General features: G+C 41.5%; 1 protein-coding gene across 2 annotated transcripts in view; it reads left to right on the forward strand.

Moving 5' to 3' along the window:
* LOC132199690 (proline-rich protein 36) overlaps nt 1–8,986 on the forward strand; it is a 28,362-nt gene extending 19,376 nt beyond the window's left edge. Inside the window, exons 3-6 of one of the 2 annotated variants that reach the window (XM_059624612.1) lie at nt 4,263–4,382; nt 5,656–7,121; nt 7,176–8,236; nt 8,373–8,986. In XM_059624612.1, the coding sequence (XP_059480595.1) occupies nt 6,267–7,121; nt 7,176–8,236; nt 8,373–8,427 (1,971 nt within the window). In that variant the 5' untranslated portion in view covers nt 4,263–4,382; nt 5,656–6,266 and the 3' untranslated portion in view covers nt 8,428–8,986. Of the gene's footprint in view, nt 1–4,262; nt 4,383–5,655; nt 8,237–8,372 lie in introns of both variants that reach the window. The other variant, XM_059624611.1, reaches the window with a different exon arrangement.
* The last annotated feature ends 8,087 nt before the right edge of the window (nt 8,987–17,073 follow it).

Below are 17,073 nucleotides of genomic sequence, written 5' to 3' on the forward strand. Positions count from 1 at the left end.
TTCCTTTGAATATTTTGTCTTAAGCTTTTTCAATTTATGTATTGGGCACATAAAGCCATGAAAAACTTCAATGGCAGGAATCTATGGATGAGATTTCTAGTAATTATTACAATTTAATTGCAATTTTATTTAATTTGACAGCAATATCTTCATTAAAATTATCATATTTACTTTGATCTTTTTTAAGGACCAAATTTAAATATTTTAAAAACACATTAAAATGTATAGTTATAACTATTTAGTATGTCTTGGAAATTTTCATTGAAATTGCAGCTAGAATGATTATTTAAGTAAGTTTCTACGGTTTCTACAAAGCAAACACCAAGGAAAAGTAGCCTGACGATAACTTATCTTGAAAGCAATTTTCTCAGTGTGTCCCTCTTGAAAACCTGCAGATAGCGCAAACTTTTTAACGATCAACCTTGTTGTTTTTTAATTGATCAGTGTTCTTTCCTAAGTCTCTCCAATTCACTAATCTTGGCTATCAGCGAAGTGCGACAAAAAAAAAAGCGCGCAATTCTTTTAGCTCAGACACACTTGAAGCATGCTAATAATTATACTGATAAAATTTCCTGATGCTTTTGAGTGTGTTTTTGTATCTGTTAAAAAAGGAGTTAGACATTTGAAAATGCATGCTTAAGTTCTGTTTGAAAAGTGCAAAGGGCTTTCTTTCATTAAACTTTTGTGCAAGGCAAAAAGAAAATGGTAATTGCAAAATTAATCTAATTTTTTAAATTTACAATTTTTATTACAAACCACATGAAATTAGAAGCCAAATTTCATCTATCTATAAATAATATTTCCTATTTTGAATCACGATTTAATTTGTACAAATACATAGAGTTGGGTTCAAGGAAAGTCATCAATAAATCAGTTTTCCTCCATATATTATGTGCTCGCAAGTACAAACTTATTTACCCTGGCTTATTTATCAATTCCCACGCACCAATTGTGTTCTCCAGGAAGTGTCTCTGCCCCTGGAATATGTAATTATTCGGTGCGGCCGGCGCGGTGAAACACACAATTCACTCCGCCGACGATGCAAATGCTGCTGAAAGAAAATAAGATTAGCTTCTCTCTCTCTCTCTCTCTCTCTCTCTCTCTCTCTCTCTCTCTCTCTCTCTCTCTCTCTCTCTCTCTCTCTCTCTCTCTCTCTCTCTCTCTCTCGCGGGAGCTTTTTATTATTTTTTCTTTTCGCCCACCCAAGGCAGAGCAAAAGCAAGCAGGCGAACAAAGAGGAGATTCTGCCGCGCGCACAACCGCGTTTATTTATTTTATTTTGGCAAACAGAGGCTGATGCTTGTCTCCTTATTTTCGCTCGCCGTAATGCGCGGAGGTCCGCTCTTGATCCACCCTTCCTTTCTCGAATTCGCGTCGCGAAGGTCGACCGAGCACAGCAAGATTAACGACGAGTCTCCGCGTACTGTTTAAAACAAACTTGCTGGACGCAGCCTTCCGTGATTGCAAAACAACCAAACTCTATGGAAATAGCATATGCGATTAATGCTTCTCAATTTTATTGTAAATGGCAGCCAAGGCGTAGTAAATTTGAAGGTTCAATAAATAAAAACCAAATATTTCTCTACTTTATCTCATTTGAATGCTGAGAAAAGCATTTTTAATATTCTTTTACAATTTGCCACTAAAAAATTGGCTGCAAAGCACTGAAATCTTATAAAATGTTATTTATTTTCAAATTTTGAATGAAAGCATTCCTACTTTTACCAATCAAAACACATCATCAGTCTTTGTTGTAATATTTATTTTAATTTGCATTAACTTCTCTTTGATGAAAAATAAAATTGAATTCATTCTTGAGAAAAATTGAAAATTAAATTCCATCTACTTTAATTATCATTTGCGGGCAATAAATTATTTAATAATTTTAATGCAATTTTTCCAAATAAATCTCCCTTTGCACAACAGTGTTGATAAATTTGTTTTACTCTGTAATTAATGTTGCAGCTCAAAAACATATTTAAGTAGTTGTGTGTTACTTTCTTTCATTTATAACTTAATAAATGTTCAAATTAAAAAAAGTACCGCATTTTGAGCTTATATTGTATTGTTTTTATTAAATTATAAGGTGCAAGAATAATTTCATTCACATACGTATAGGTTATTGAAGTGTGGTTTTAAGATGTTTGATTTTGTGTTCAGTAATAACTTCCATTTTTTCCACTATTATTTGTCTGACAGGTTCGAAAATTCTTAAACGCAGTGAAAACGATCGAAATTTGCTTTCATTAGCGAGTTCAAATTTTCAATCGGTGATTTTTCTTTACGCTTGTCTGTTTTTTAAAACTGTGCATGCATGCTTTATTGGTTGCGAAAATTGAGCATTTTATTCTTGGGATGATTTGAACCGCTATATAGAGAGAAAACGGTGAAGTAAATACAATTTTCAAACCATCCATCAATTTGTTATAACAATGGGATTCTCTTTTATTAGATGAAACTCGAAGGGTTTCCGAAGAGTAGATTTTGTGCCTCTTGGAGCTAAAAGTGATGTGGTGCTCCCCGCCGTGATGAGCTATTTCTGTTTCCAGTTTTATTAGAGGCCTCACTCATCTCATCCAGCTTTTGGACAGAAAAAAAACTCTTCTCTGATAATTTACGCGGCGCACCGAGCTGTAATATGAACCGCGGCAGCGGAATTATTGCTGACTGAGATCAACGTCCGCGCGTTATTTATTGATCACTTTTGCAGAGAGCTCATCTCGGCCGCGCCGTCATCGCGCTTATTTTTTTCCACTGCGCGCTGACTTCGCGGGAGGGTAATTAAAAGTGCCGCGGGTTAATTGAGTCATTCCAATATAACGCATGAAACGAAATCGCAGCGGGATGAATCAAGCAGTAGCTTTTGTAAAAGGGTACGTTCACTCTCGAGTTGTACAATCGCAGGTGCATTTGGCGAGAACAAATTAAACGCGACGACGAGAGAGGCCTTTTCATTACATTCTTTTTGTGAGCGAGAGCTTTGCGAAACTTCAGCAGCCGAATTGCGATACGCCTCTCTGATATGAATTGCAAAAGCAATTAGCCACTTTAACGGTCGCTTTGTGTGCTAACCACGGTTTATCCGGAATCCTTGAACAAAAAGAAATTTTATGCGAATAAAAGGCGTTGAAAACTTTATTAATTATAATATGATAATTATTTATATTATTTTCTCACATAATATTTGTGTGGCGAATGACTTAAGAATTTATTGCTTTGGTCTGAGCCAATATTTTTTTTGTAAAAATTGTTAATATAAATGTTTGGATTTTCAAAAATTTAAGTAATTTTTGGGTAAAAACCATCGCATTTTTTTTCTTCATCATCATCAAATGTATAAATTATGTAATTGTATTACCATTTTTGTATGTTGTACACACGTATGTCTAATAAATATTTGATGATGATGATTTTTTTCTTCAAAATTATAATATTTAAATCCAGGATTTTACAAGTTTATTCGAAAATTAAAATTGGCAGTTTGCCGTTTTTATGCTGTCAGTAATATCAACTATTAAATCCAAGGAAATGAAGAAGTCGGGTTTGCCCTCGCCGTAAAAATTGTTTTTATTGAAACAATTTTCCATTATCATCTCCTCGAGTGTCAATTTCTTCAATCAAACTAAATTCAACACCAATATTTTTTCCTGAAACTATAAATAAATAGAATATTCCAACGGTGGCACATCATTCGTTCAACATTATATTAATATTGACTAAAAATCAGCCGTTTCTAGTGATTCTCAGTTTTAGTTCAAAGCCTTCAAATGCAGAATACAAGCGCTTGCGTTTTTTTTTTTATCTAACTGGTTATTAATACTTTAAATTTTCTATTTTGATCATGGTTTTCATGACGCGCAGTTTTCATTAAATGAGTTCACTTGCGTTTGCGGTTTCCAGCTAAAGACTTGTTATTTAAAACGTTATTTTCAATTTTGCTGTATATTATCAAATATTATTTGCTTAAAACGTTATCAAGAAGTTAAAAACTATATAAATCATCATTGATTTGTTTCTGTCAGATTATTGATAAAAGATTTCCTTGTATTTTTTAAATTTGTGTATGGCCAGATCCGCGACCAAACAAAATCTTACCGGATGTTTTAAAAAAAGGCTCATCTATTTGGCGACCAAAAAATGAATTTAATATCAAAATGTTAAATCAAAATTTCTTTTCAAATAGCGTTCATATGAATTTATTCACTAAAATCTTACTCAATGATATTATTTATTCACTGTTTTATCATATTTTTCATTTTCAGGAGGAAACTGCACCATTCAAGAAAAATCCAGTTTGGCATCAAAGAGTTGTGCGTTTATATCTGCTTTTCCGTCGATGCAAAAAGAATGACGTGGCATTGGTCTTGGCTGCGGCATTAAGGGTACGTAATTGATTTTATCGCAGCCGAAAGCAGAAGTAGCTTTTCTGGCTGGACATGCAGCTCTTGGCTGTGGGAACGGAGGAGAGGCGTTTGGTTGGTCACGGAGTGCGCCTCCGCGGCGTGCACCGCCGGCTTCATTATCCTCTCGTTAAGTACAGTGCGGCACAAAGCAAGCGGCCCTGCACAAATCCAAATGAATGGAGCACCGATGGGGCGCGCGACCGACCAAAAGTTCCGTCTGATTTTTATTCCACCGCATCGGCGGCCAGTATGTGTTGCACATTATGTTGTGCTTCTCATTGAGCAACCTCCCTAGCTACGTTTTATAATTAATCATTCGCGTTGTCTCTTGCGCAATTCCGAGCTGCTCTCTGTGAGAAAGAAAGAAAGCCGAGCGTCGCTGCCAGCAATTGCATCCACATGTGCTGCACACCAACAATGCTGTGCCATCATCCTGCATCTGCCTGGGCGAGACTCGAAGCAAAAACTCATTTCATACTCAATTATCGGCGGACATATACTTTCGCACGCCCCGCAGATTGTCAATATTTTTGCCTTGGCCTGAAACGCGCGCTCGTTAAATATTAAAATATTGCCTCGGTCGATAGAACTGTCTTGGAAAAAAAATCGGAGGAAGAATTGGGTGGATATTTATGAATGAAATTAATTTAAATAATTTTCCATTATTAATGTATATTTAAATAGTAAATTTCGAAGTTTAAATTTTAATTTAGAATAATTTTACAGTTTATTTTTAATAAAAGATTGAATTACTTTATTGAAAAATTATAAATTAATTTAAAAAAAGTAAATGCAACACATAATTTGCTTCCTGGGCCTCTAATCCTTACTATAAAATGTTGGTTGAAATTTACAGTACAGAAATTTACAGTTTTTATGTACAAGCATTTTTATCGTGTTTAGACTTACTTTTTAACTTTTCAATATATTATATAAAATTAATTGTTAACTCTTTTTGTCTAAAAACGTTATTCACTCAGAATCAATTATAAATATTTCTTTGAAGTCCGTTTACAAATGCTTTAATTCCCAACCTCCGTATAATCCAATGGCGAATTAGTTAACCACTCTCTCTCTCCCTGCCATAAACCCTCAAATAACGTCATCGTCTACGCCACGGGGAAAAATATTGGCGAACGCTAAATGTCACCTGCGTGCACCTGTCCTCTCTCATACATCTCTTATCACAAACCCTAAGCTTAATTACAATCGACTGTATTTTTTTTTAATTATCTTTTTTCTGTCTGCTTAGGCTGGCGCGCCATATATACACGCCGAATTTCATCTCTATTAAAAATAATTGGAGCCGCAGCAGCAGAGACAAATAACGACGCGGCACATATATTCCCCCCGTGTCGGTTTCGATCATCCGTTGAAAACACCAACGAGAACGAGTTGGGCTGTTTTGTTGTTGTGAAGAGAAGAGTTTTTATCGTGCGGCATCATCGCTTTCGAGGTCCTTCTCGTTCCAGTATTTTCTTCCGTCCCACCCACTACAATTCGGCTGCGCGCGGAGAACGAACCTTCCTTCTCTGTCTGGTCGTTGGATCCCTTCAGGGAACTTTTTTTATTCAAAGGTACTTTGCAAAAGAAGAGCGGAAGCGCGGAGAAGAAAGAGCGAAGGTCGCTTCGATTTGGTGCGCGAATATTAAAAATTGAAGGCGACGAGAACGCGACCGGGTGTTGTACGCGAACGGTCGTTTGGAGTTGCGAGTCGCGGTGCTCGGGCGGTTGTTCGTGGCTGGTCGGCGCGAGTCGCGCACTCTCGGGCGCACCCAGGCCCCCGAGACGGCAGTTGTCGCCGAGAAGCGGACGAGAGCACATCGCCATGCCTGGATGCAGTGAACGGAGAGTTGGAGCGAAATGATCAAGCGCTGGAGCCCGAGGGCGTCGCCCCTGCGGCTGTCCGAGCTGTCGCCGCTCGCGTCCGAGGACGATGGTCTGCGGTCAGCCGGCTGCACGGTGGTGCTCGATCAGCTGCCCTCGGAGCTGCTCGAGTCGCTGTCGTCGGACGGTCACGTCCGAATGAGTCTGCCGACACCACCGGACTCGGTGCGCGGAGACGACGGCGCCGAGCAGGACACCGTGTCTGAGCTCCTCAGAGACATGGTCGACCGACTGGACGCGCCGCGGAGGCGCAAGAAAAAAAGCAAGTCAAAACACAGGAGGCACCACCACGAACGGCCGAGGGTCAGTCCGATCTTCGTGTGGGTCCGACAGGCCGAGGAGGGCGTCATTGGGGAGGTGTGGTGCGAGGATTACGACAAACGTAACCGTCTCAGGTTGACCAAGACCCCCGCCGGCTGGCGCGCCATCCCACGGACGCACACGTTATCCGAACTGCAGGGCGCCATCCGGAGGGACAGTGCGGACAGTATGACGGGATTAAGTGACGAGGACGAAATGTCCGAGAGGGAGGATGGTAAAGTCCAGGTTGCCGAAGTTCAGGTAGACCAAAACCCTGAGCTGGAGGACAACGCCTCCGAGCACCAGGACGACGTCCTTGACATTCCTGATCACGAAGAAGAGGAGGATGACCCTGAACTTGAAGACGTTCCTGAGGAGGATAATGAGGAGGAGGAAGATGTTCCAGACCCTGAGGAAGAAGAGGGCAATGCCCTTGAAATGGAGGAAGACGTTCCACCCACCTCTGAGGAAGTTCCGACAGCCAAGGAGGTTGAAGAGCCGGTGGAAAATTTGGAGGGGGAAGAAAAGAGTGTAAGTGAAATTCGTACTGAAAAGCTGGAAAGTGATTACGCGATGGTTTCACAGGGTTGTGTCAAAAAGGAAGAACTTGAAGACACCGACGAGAAACCGGCAGTTGTTAACCCTGAGTTGGTGGCCGACCTGAGCGCCAAGAAAAAGGAACCAGGCCCATTACCCTGTCGAAGCCCCTTGCTGCGACTTCCTCCCCTCCCTCGCAAACCCCTCCCCAGCCCTAACCTCCAGCAGCCACCCTGCGAGTACCGCACGCCCAGTCCTGCGCACCAGGCTGTTCCGTTGGCCCTTCCAGGAATTCCAAGGTCTCTGCAATCACCCTTGCCCGCCCACGTGCACGAGAGACCCCCCAAGAGGCCCCTGGAAACCCCAGAGGCCCCTGCAAAGAGACTCAAGGGCGAACCAACTCTGAGAGAACTTCTGCGCGAGAAAAAGCATGAATCGCGCCTGATGGAACTTCTGACCACCAGCGTGAGCACCGCTACCCCCAAAAGGCCGCCCCCGGTGGTGCCTTCAGCCCCCATGGACGCATTGGCCCAACTGAGGCTAGTCATGTCTCAACTCAGGGTGCCCGACCCTTTGCTGATTCCGCAGTCTCGACTGTCGGCGCTGCTGGCCAGTCCGGCCACCGAAATCCCGCGCCTCCTGGCAGTGCCCCCGTCGCTGCTCGCGCCGGACGTCATTCCCGTCGCCCTGGACAGACTGCAGGCCCTGCTCCAAAGGCCCGACTCGGAACTATTGGCCTGGGCGGCCCAGGACTGGGCCCTTCCGGGACCTCCGGCGTGGCCGCCAGCCAGTCTGACCGCCCTCCACCTGGCAGCCATGGGCTTCTGCCCCCCGCCCCCGATGGACACTTGGCACACCCCGCCACCCCCAGCCAAGCTGCAGTCGCAGCTCCCCGCTCAGGTGGCGGCCCCCATGAAAAGCCACCCTGCTCCAGCTGGGCACCAGAAGCCGCGCATCGCCTGCAAGGCGCTCAGTGACCTGATGCCCAAGAAGAACAAGGCGCCCAAACAGAGCAGCGCCCCACTAGTCTCGACGCCCTCAAATCTCACCGTGGGACTCCAGGGGGCGACCAAGAACCTTCCACAACTGTGGCACCCTCTATTTGGAAGGTAATTTTACAAAATTAAATTAATTAAATTGAATTAAATTTTTTTTAATGGATGCAATTATTTAATTTAAAAAATATTGTTTTCCATTATTGATGTTGTGTTTTAGATTTTGAAAGAAAAAATTGTTTTGTTTTAGTCACACGAGCGACTCGTGGAACTGGCGGAAGACGGTGCCCGTGCACGGGGACTGATGGCCCGGTCGAACCTTCGGCCGGACAAAACTGCAACTTCTCGCCTCATTGTGATACTTGTCAGCACCGGCGGCGCACCGAGTGCCATTAGAAATGTACATATCGGCTGCACCCCCGGACAGTGTACGTGAATCAAATTCAACCTCTTTGTGCGCGTCGGACTTAAAAGTTAAAAAAAAAAATGATGAGAGACAGCCAGATGAAAACTATGCGTGCGGCTGGTGCTGACCGAGCAGATACCAAAGCATAATGTTAACAGATTAATTATTTGAGAGACTCTTCCCCTGGCCAGTCATGAGTGGATGACAAAACGCAACTTGCCAGTCTTTCGTTCAGCCTTTTCTCTTGACCATAAACATTACAATTCTCTGTTAGAAAGTTTTTCGTCTTTTGATTTGCTTTTGATTTTTATTGTTTTCCACCACCGAGACCAGTCCATAATATAAACACTCGCGGGTACAAAAACGAGAAAAAACAGAATCGATGTATGAAAAAATTATTACGTCAGTGGTTGTACTACTAAATGAGAAAATAAAACCCTCTGTACAGAATTATACACAGAAAACGCTCCGTTTTTCATTTTATTATATGCCGTATTTAGGGTTGCTCGGATGCAAGCGAGCGAGATCCGTACTCGGGCGGGCGGGCGAGAGAGCGCAGAGCAGCGCAATTCTACGTAGCACACACAAACATAATCAATACCGAGAGAGTGTGTTTCACTTTTAGCCACTTGCCCTGCGCGAAACTTGTGCAGCCCGACTGCCAGCAGCACACGGCCTCCGACCAAATTATTATTTCGTCTATCTTGCGCTCTTTTAATGTAAAAATCAATGGCCTCAATTGCAGCTCGACGTGTTGTTACCTTGCCCTGCTAAAACCTGCCCTAAATATCAGGGTCGTTGCAAGGGTGCGCGGGGGTGGGCGGCTCTTGAGCTGCCTCTTTAAATATTCATTTCTGCCGCAGCTCATTCTAGGACAAATCCTGTTTGATCTAACTTTTCAAGTTATAATATAAACGCTTTTGATTATCTTTTTCATAATATAAAAAAAACTGTTTTAATATAGGGGCTCTACAAAATAAAATGAATTTTTATTATATTTTATTAATTTGGGCCTAAAAAGTGATATAAATAATAATTTTTTTTATTAATTTTGTCATATTCTTCATTTGTTTTGTAGTGAAAGAGGATTAACTGTGAAAGAAGGGCTTGGTGCGCAAAAGGATTAGCACTTTCTTTTAAATAAATTCGTTTCTTCTTCTCTCTTAGAGAGACAATCTCTCGTCGCCGCTCATCTTTCATCTCATTTCGGCTCCGCACTTTCTAACACGCGTCTCATCTCTTGATGCTTTTGTTGTTGTAACCTTTCGAGGGGCCTCAGAGAGCAAAGAATAACGGCCAATTTCGCGTATTTTCGCGCGAGGGTGCATCTTTCGTCGATGGGAAAACATCGTTGGAAAAGGAATCACCGGCCCCGTTTGACGCCCGTTCTTTTATTGGATTTGCGATGCACACCTGTGCGCCGCCAGATATTTCATCGATCAAATTCGAAATCCAATTTGCGCTTCTCTCTTTTATTATATATGCCCGTCCTTACAAAATTTCTGCTGTGCTTTTGAGCTCCTCCGCACAGTATCGATTATTTGAAATTTAGTTCGCTCTACAACCTGCAGAGGACGCCACACTCCACAAATGCCACTCTCTTCTAAAAAGTTCGCTAGGTGGCGCTTCAGAACGGCGAGTGGAATTTTTTAGTTCAACATTGGAATGGCAGATGGCCAAAGTGGTAAATTCTGAGCGGGATTTCAGCGGGGATTACCTTTGATTTCATCCCCTTGGTGGTGCATTCTCTTTTTCGGGGGGTGGGTTCCGTCTGAAAACTTGCTCCGGGCAGGAACCGGGTTAAAAAGGCCACCACTACTTTCTCCCCCAACTCTCTTGGCGCGACCCCCCGATTCGTGTACGGGATAGGAATCCCTTTAATATCGAGACAACCGTTGGCGCTTCGCACCCCATCCCGAGAGCAAATCCGTCCTGTTGAATTTGCTCGAGAGTTCTCGAGCCGGGAAATTAAAATCTCTCTCGAGCGAAACAAGACTAACTTTGACAGATAAGAGAGAAAAATGAACAGCGATTCCGCGAAAGGAACATAATGAGCATTTAGCGGTTTTCCTGGAGGAGATTTTTATTAAATTTGGTGCCGTTCGCCAGTCGGCAAAGGTCCACCGTGTTGACCTGGCCCGAGACAGGAAAGGGGAATTTCTAAAGCGACCTTCCTCTCTCGGAATGGTTGCGCGTCAGGTAAAGGTGGGCGCTCCAAATGTTTCCCTCCAAATATCCAGCCGGGCACCGCAGCAGTGCAGCGAGATGAGTGGCCGTTGAATAAAAAGAATAAATCCCATTGTTTCCAGCTGCGCTCCTCAACTGTATATTATAATAAAAAAATAAATTCGTAAACGGCGCTTGCCATTTTTTTTTCTTTCAATTCTTGAAAACGCGAAACGGAGATGCGAGTTTTAGAGAGAATTAAGAAGCGCGTTCTCTGCATCCATTTGGGGGGACGCGTACGATTCACTTGGGGTGCGACGAGGGTGCAAATAAGGGGAGGAAGGCACGCCCGGTGGTGCACCCCCGTGGACCACGCCGGTTCTCGAGAGTTGAATGTATATATTTTCTAGAAATGTCCGTGACCGAGGATAAAAATAACAATTACAATCTCGCATGAAAGTGAAAATTCCTGCAAATATACTTGTTTTTGCATTCGTGTTGATTTATATATTTTATTAGAGGTCAACCACTCGCGAATTGTGGGGCAAGTGCACGGTGCAGCTCCGGCTGCATCTCGGTCAGCGTGCCCGCGCGAGAGTGGCCTGCCTGTGGCGCTGCTCGGTTTTGCAACTGCAAAAACAGTCAAGGTGAGCACCCTAGAAATGGAGAACAGATCGAGACACTCCACTTGTGTCTATTGGCACGCAGACCAAGGTTGCGCGCCGAGAGCGCGCGATCTCCCTGCATCGCTTGCAAAACACGCCGCCGCCTGGCTCGCCTCCAGAGCTAGACACGCGGCGACTGACGACCGCGGTGTGCAGAAAACACGCTGACGAAATTGCCAAGGTGCGCGAACGAGCACCACGCGCGATTCAGCCAGACTCCAGTGACGTCGTTGAAACCAGTATTAAACCTCAAAAGCTTATACGTAAAAAAAATGTGTTCAATTTTAATAATTTTTATTGCTAAACGTTTAAAACATTTTATCTTAAAGGTATATTATCTTGAGCCATTGGTTAACTTTTTCACCTGTGAATGGTTAAGAATTTTGTGCTTTTGCTCTTTTTACTAATTATTCAGAATGCAAATTTCTCTATTCATTCATTACGAGGGTGATGTAATGAGTATAAAAAAAATAAGAAATGATTTTAGCTGCGAATTTACCTTTTCTAATTGAATAATTCAAATCCTTAAAACAAAATTTTATTATATATCAAAATAACAAACAAAAGCTTTAAAGATGAGTAATGTTATGTAAAATGTATTGTGTTGCACTCATTAGTAAATTGCAAAGGTCACCAAGCTGTTCACTGACTTTTATCATATTTAATTAATTTTTAACTTATATTCAATCTGCTTTTTGTTTTATTTTTCTTTTTTTGTGTAAAAGAAAATTTTTTGTATCGGTGTTAATAATAAATTCATTTTATATTATAAATTTTTCTCGAATTTTATTGAAAGACCGTTTACATAAAAATAAATACATTTATTTCCATTTGTTGAGTAACAATCCCCTCGAATTTACTTCTCGCTTACTCCGAAATTGAAATTGAGCACCTGGGAGTAGCGCGCCTAGCTTTTTCATTCGGGGCGACAAAAAGAGCTAGAGAGGGCTAATTTGAATAACAAAAGTCGTAACGGAGTGCATCTTGTGCGCGCCAAAACGAGGAGTAGCGAGCGGGAGGGTGCACGCGCGGCGAGCCACCCCATTGCTTTGTTCGTTTCGGGGGCAGCTGCTCGGTGGGTGAGTCGGCCGAGAGAAATTTTGGTGAGCCGGTCGGTGGTGATTTCATCCGAAGCAGCAAATGATTCATGTCTACGCGCGTACGGCGCGAGATAAAAGGAATTATTCTCTAGAGTATGCCGGGGGTGGCTGAGGCGGGGGGATGATGGAGAACGTGGGGTTGCATCAAGGTGCATGCGAGGGGTGGCCGGCTGAGCATCGATCTCGCTCGCACCCCCTGCCATGTGCACGGAATTGCAATGTGCACCGGGGGAGGCTGCGTGCTCTGCTCACTGCGTCTGATGTTGAGCCCCTCGCCAGCGCACCCCGCGCGCGCATGCGTAGCCACATGACTCACCCTCGTGGTGCGTTGCTAAGGGATGCTGCGTGGCGTCTCTCGCTGCAAGGCTAGGGGGACCACGAGTTCTCCACTCCCCCAGCCATTGTTGCCGCACCATGCGCTCCGCTTTCGAAAAAAAAAAACACCCCAGCAATAATAGAAGCGTCGTTTTGGCGTCGACTCGGGTGGTGCCCCCCTGGAAAGGGGTTGCAACCCACCGAAAAGGTGCATTTAAAATCTCTCAAGGATATATTTTTGAATAACATGAAAATAAACTTTGGAGAACAAATTTTTTTTCTATTTCAAGGAACTTAAATTTTTTGCTTTTTAATATATCTTTTCTTTTTAAAAATTCGTGGTTTTGGGGTAAGAATTAACGTATGCAGCGATTGGAGAATTTTTGAATATTACCTAATTTCAAAAGTTTATTTAAACTTATAGCTTTTGATTCGTTTCTCTTTGAGAACAACTGAGCCTCTTTTTATTCATGGTTTCTGCATCTTTCTCCACCCACGTGCATGGATGTACGTCAAAAATTTCTTAATAATATTTTAAAATTCATCTTGAAATGATAAAAATGAACAATGGAGAACTCACTCTTTTTCAAGAGAATTATATTTTAAATAAACTTTCACTATAATTTTTACATTCACGAAAGGAGAAAAAGTAAAGTTGTATAAAACATATTATAGAATTTTAAAATTAAGTTAAACTATTTTTCTTCTTTGAACATTTTCCTTTGTGACAGTTTAATTCCTACTGCACCTTCCTCCCTTTCATTCAAGATTAATTATTCATGATTTCTGCATCTTTCACTGCGCCAGAGTGTTTTGACGCGCCCAGCAACTTTGCGCCTCCAAAATTGTGCGTAGTTATGCGTCGGTTGCAAGGGGCTTGTGGTGTGTTCCGGCGCACATACACGCCATTCGGAGCACGCGTTTTACGGCACCTGCCTTTTCGGCGCACACTCGCGACTGCGGAGGTATTTTTTTATTTTCACCCGCGTCGCTTTCTCTCTCCCGCGACTTTTCTCGGAATCAGATTTTATCTCTTCAAAGGACCAGTTCGCCATAATCTTTAAAAGCAATGTTTACGACTGGTGCCTCTTTGTTCAATACAATAATTTACTGTGATTTTTTATTTTGAGAGCAGCGAATATAAATTTTTGCAGTAATTGTGAATATGTCAGAGAATACATTTATTTCTCTCAATTTGCATTTCAGAGAAATTTAATTCTGCTATACTTGGATTCAACTTCATTTTTTCAACGCTTTATTTTTTACTAAAATAATCTGGGAAAAAATTATATCATTTACAAAAATAAAGTCGTTTAATATGACGTTTGCAAATGAGTGTGCACGATTCTTCTCGCAAACTTAATAAGGGCACCGGTTGCATGCTGCCGTGTTTACGTTCAATGGTATAGCAAACGATATAAAAATGCAAGCATGCTGACACCACGCAAGGCCGGTCGACGAGATGGAAAGGATCGGCTGCAGTCTTAAACGTACCATTCACGCAATAAACCGATCTGCCATTAAGTATATATAAATTTATTTTCGCGCAGCAGCAGACTCGGATTGCATGACGCAACTTGGCGCTCTCCTTCGGTGTGCGTGACCCTCAAAGCAAAGTGCATTTTGCACAGTAGCACAAGTACAAGTATATGAAATTGATCGCGAATAAAATAAACGCGGCGTGCGAATGTGCAATCAAGTGGCTCGGACGTAATAAATGGTTTCAAGCCAATTTAATTGCTTCATTGAAGTAAAGCATAATTAAAAACTAATTAAAATTACCCCAAAACATCCTAATGATATATTTCAAGTTATTTTAAAAATGTAATTGTTTTTTTACAGAAAATATTTGTAGGACAAAATAAAAGAATTAAAATGAGCAATAACAAATAGAAAAGCATTAAAATTTTCCGTCGTTTCTGTTTGGAAGTATTTTTTTTATAAAAAGTACATTTTTTAGGACCCGTTTAATTGATTGTCATTTTTGTCATTTAGCGCTTTTGCAAAAAAGAAAAGTTGCCTCTAGATCTGCTATAAGCGCACAAATAATTAATATTTTAAAACAATTTAATTTTATTAAGTAATTTGGTTACAGTTAAATTTTATAATTTATAAAGATATTTAATAATGAAATATTACTTTTTATCTCCAAGAAAAAGCATTTTTAAAAAGGAAAAGACCGAAATAAATATTATTTTTTTAAATTAAATTTTAAAGATTTTTAAATTAATTGGTTAGGAATAATTGACTATTTTCCCAAATTTCAATGTAGTTAAAAAAAATTATCTAAGCGTTTTAATTTGATCAAAAAATAAGCGTATCAATTAAAAAATACAATTAAGAAAAATTGAATTCAAGCACCAAGGATGCATAAAAATTTGAGGATTTTTGCTTAAAACAAATTGCAGAATGGTCCCCTATTGCGTGGTTCAATTTCATTTATCGGAGGCAGCTTTTATAAAGATTCGAAGGGCCGGTACCACACGTTGGAACAAAAGCCGTGGTGCCCTGGTGTGCGAGAGGCAGAGGAGCGGAAAATGCGAATAGATGAGGTGAAACCCTATCGATGAGTAATTCGAGCCCCGAATGCTGGCGGTTGAGTTCTCCGTCGTCGGACGCGGACGGACGGGTTCTCCATCCGCTTTGTTTTTACAGGAAAAGGTGGTGCTCTCGAGAGTTGGCCTGGCCGATCGGCACAAAGGCGTTTCGGCGGCGAGACAGCTGCAGTGCTGGTGGTGCCTCTGCAGCTGTCGCACTCGCTCTTTCGAGGGGCCAGCTGCCACCGTTGCCTCACGTGCCCACCTCTCGGCTTCTTTTCACATGTATTTTTCTCTCTGCGCACACCAAACTATTAAAAAAGACCAGCTCGTGCTCCTAATCGGCACCCGGATAAAAAAAAATTGAAAGAGAGAAAGAAAGGGTTAACGAACAAGGAGGAAAGGTGTTCTCCTTTGGGTGCCGCGACGAGCAGCAGATGTTGGTCTGCGCGTGAACTTGATGGATGTAATTCGCCAGGGGTCTTAAACGTTGGTGTCTGTGACGTAAATGTATGTAAAATTGAAAACACCGGGCACTGCAACTGCCGTTTGAGAAATTAGGTCATTAACATCCAGTTAAAATATTGGGTTTACTTTACAACTAAATTAATAAACAAAAATTACAAAATGTTCTGTATTATATTCAGTTTGAATTTTTTTCTAAATTTAAGGCATAAAAGTTACTAATATTATTGCAACGAATAATTAATTTTATAATTCGTGGTTCTCAAAATTTAAAACATATTTTTTTGGACCAGAAAACAAAAATAATTTTTTAAAACAGAAAACTGGAAGGTTGATTTTAAATTTCAATTGTTAAATTTATAAATATTTATATATTTAAATTGGAAATCTGTCAAGTTAAATAATATTTTAAATAAAAAAATTTCCTATAAATTTTATTTTTAAGATTATAAATTAAAACTTTTAGCTATTTCCAATAAATTACAAAATACAAAGCACCGCACATTTTTTTATGGAACAAACTAAATTGATGGTTCGTCACAAGAAAAGTGGTAAATAATATTTAAGATTCTAAAATTAAAAGTATTAATTTAAACAGGGCCCAAAGTTACCATAAATTGAGGAATATCATTTTTATCTCTTGAATAGAACAAAGAAAAAATGTCATTTGCCAATCGCTTCCTTCCCTTTTGAAATAAATATTTCATCTTCAATGGTACAGAAAATCGTTCCGTCTGCCGTGAAATCCTGACTGCGTTCGCATCCGGTTTCAATTTCCATCGATTCTCCAGGGGCGGAAGCAACCGGTCTGCCACTGGAGAACGCTCGCTCGTCTTTTCAACCACGCTTTGTATCATTTCATTTTATCATTCGGTAATAAAATTAATAAAATTCCCGTCGAACCATCAGTAAACTTGGGTTCGCCAGAGAGAGAGAGAGAGCTTGAAATTGGACTCGCCGCCCCTGGGAATGATCCGTCAACAAAAAGCGGAGCGTGCACGATTGGATGCAGCGACGGAGAGAAAAACTCAACAATGGGCCGCGCATAGAAAAGGGAGAACGCCGCTCGCGCGACTAGTTGGGGTGAAACGGTCGCAACACTGCAATCGGGGGGTGGTTTCTTTCTGGCGAACTCGGTCCGCCGCTCTCTCCCATCGAAAATCATCCGTAAAAATACAAACAGCCGAGAGCTTAGTGAGTTTCGCACCGCATGCTGCTCCTGCCTGAGAGAGCAAGCGAGCGGCGCTTCCTGCCCAGGTACCCTCGCAGCCACACACATAAAAAAAATCCGAACCAA

This window comes from Neocloeon triangulifer, unplaced genomic scaffold, assembly GCF_031216515.1.
Source record: "Neocloeon triangulifer isolate White Clay Creek 2 clone unplaced genomic scaffold, ASM3121651v1 ptg000014l, whole genome shotgun sequence".
Lineage (NCBI taxonomy): Eukaryota > Metazoa > Arthropoda > Insecta > Ephemeroptera > Baetidae > Neocloeon > Neocloeon triangulifer.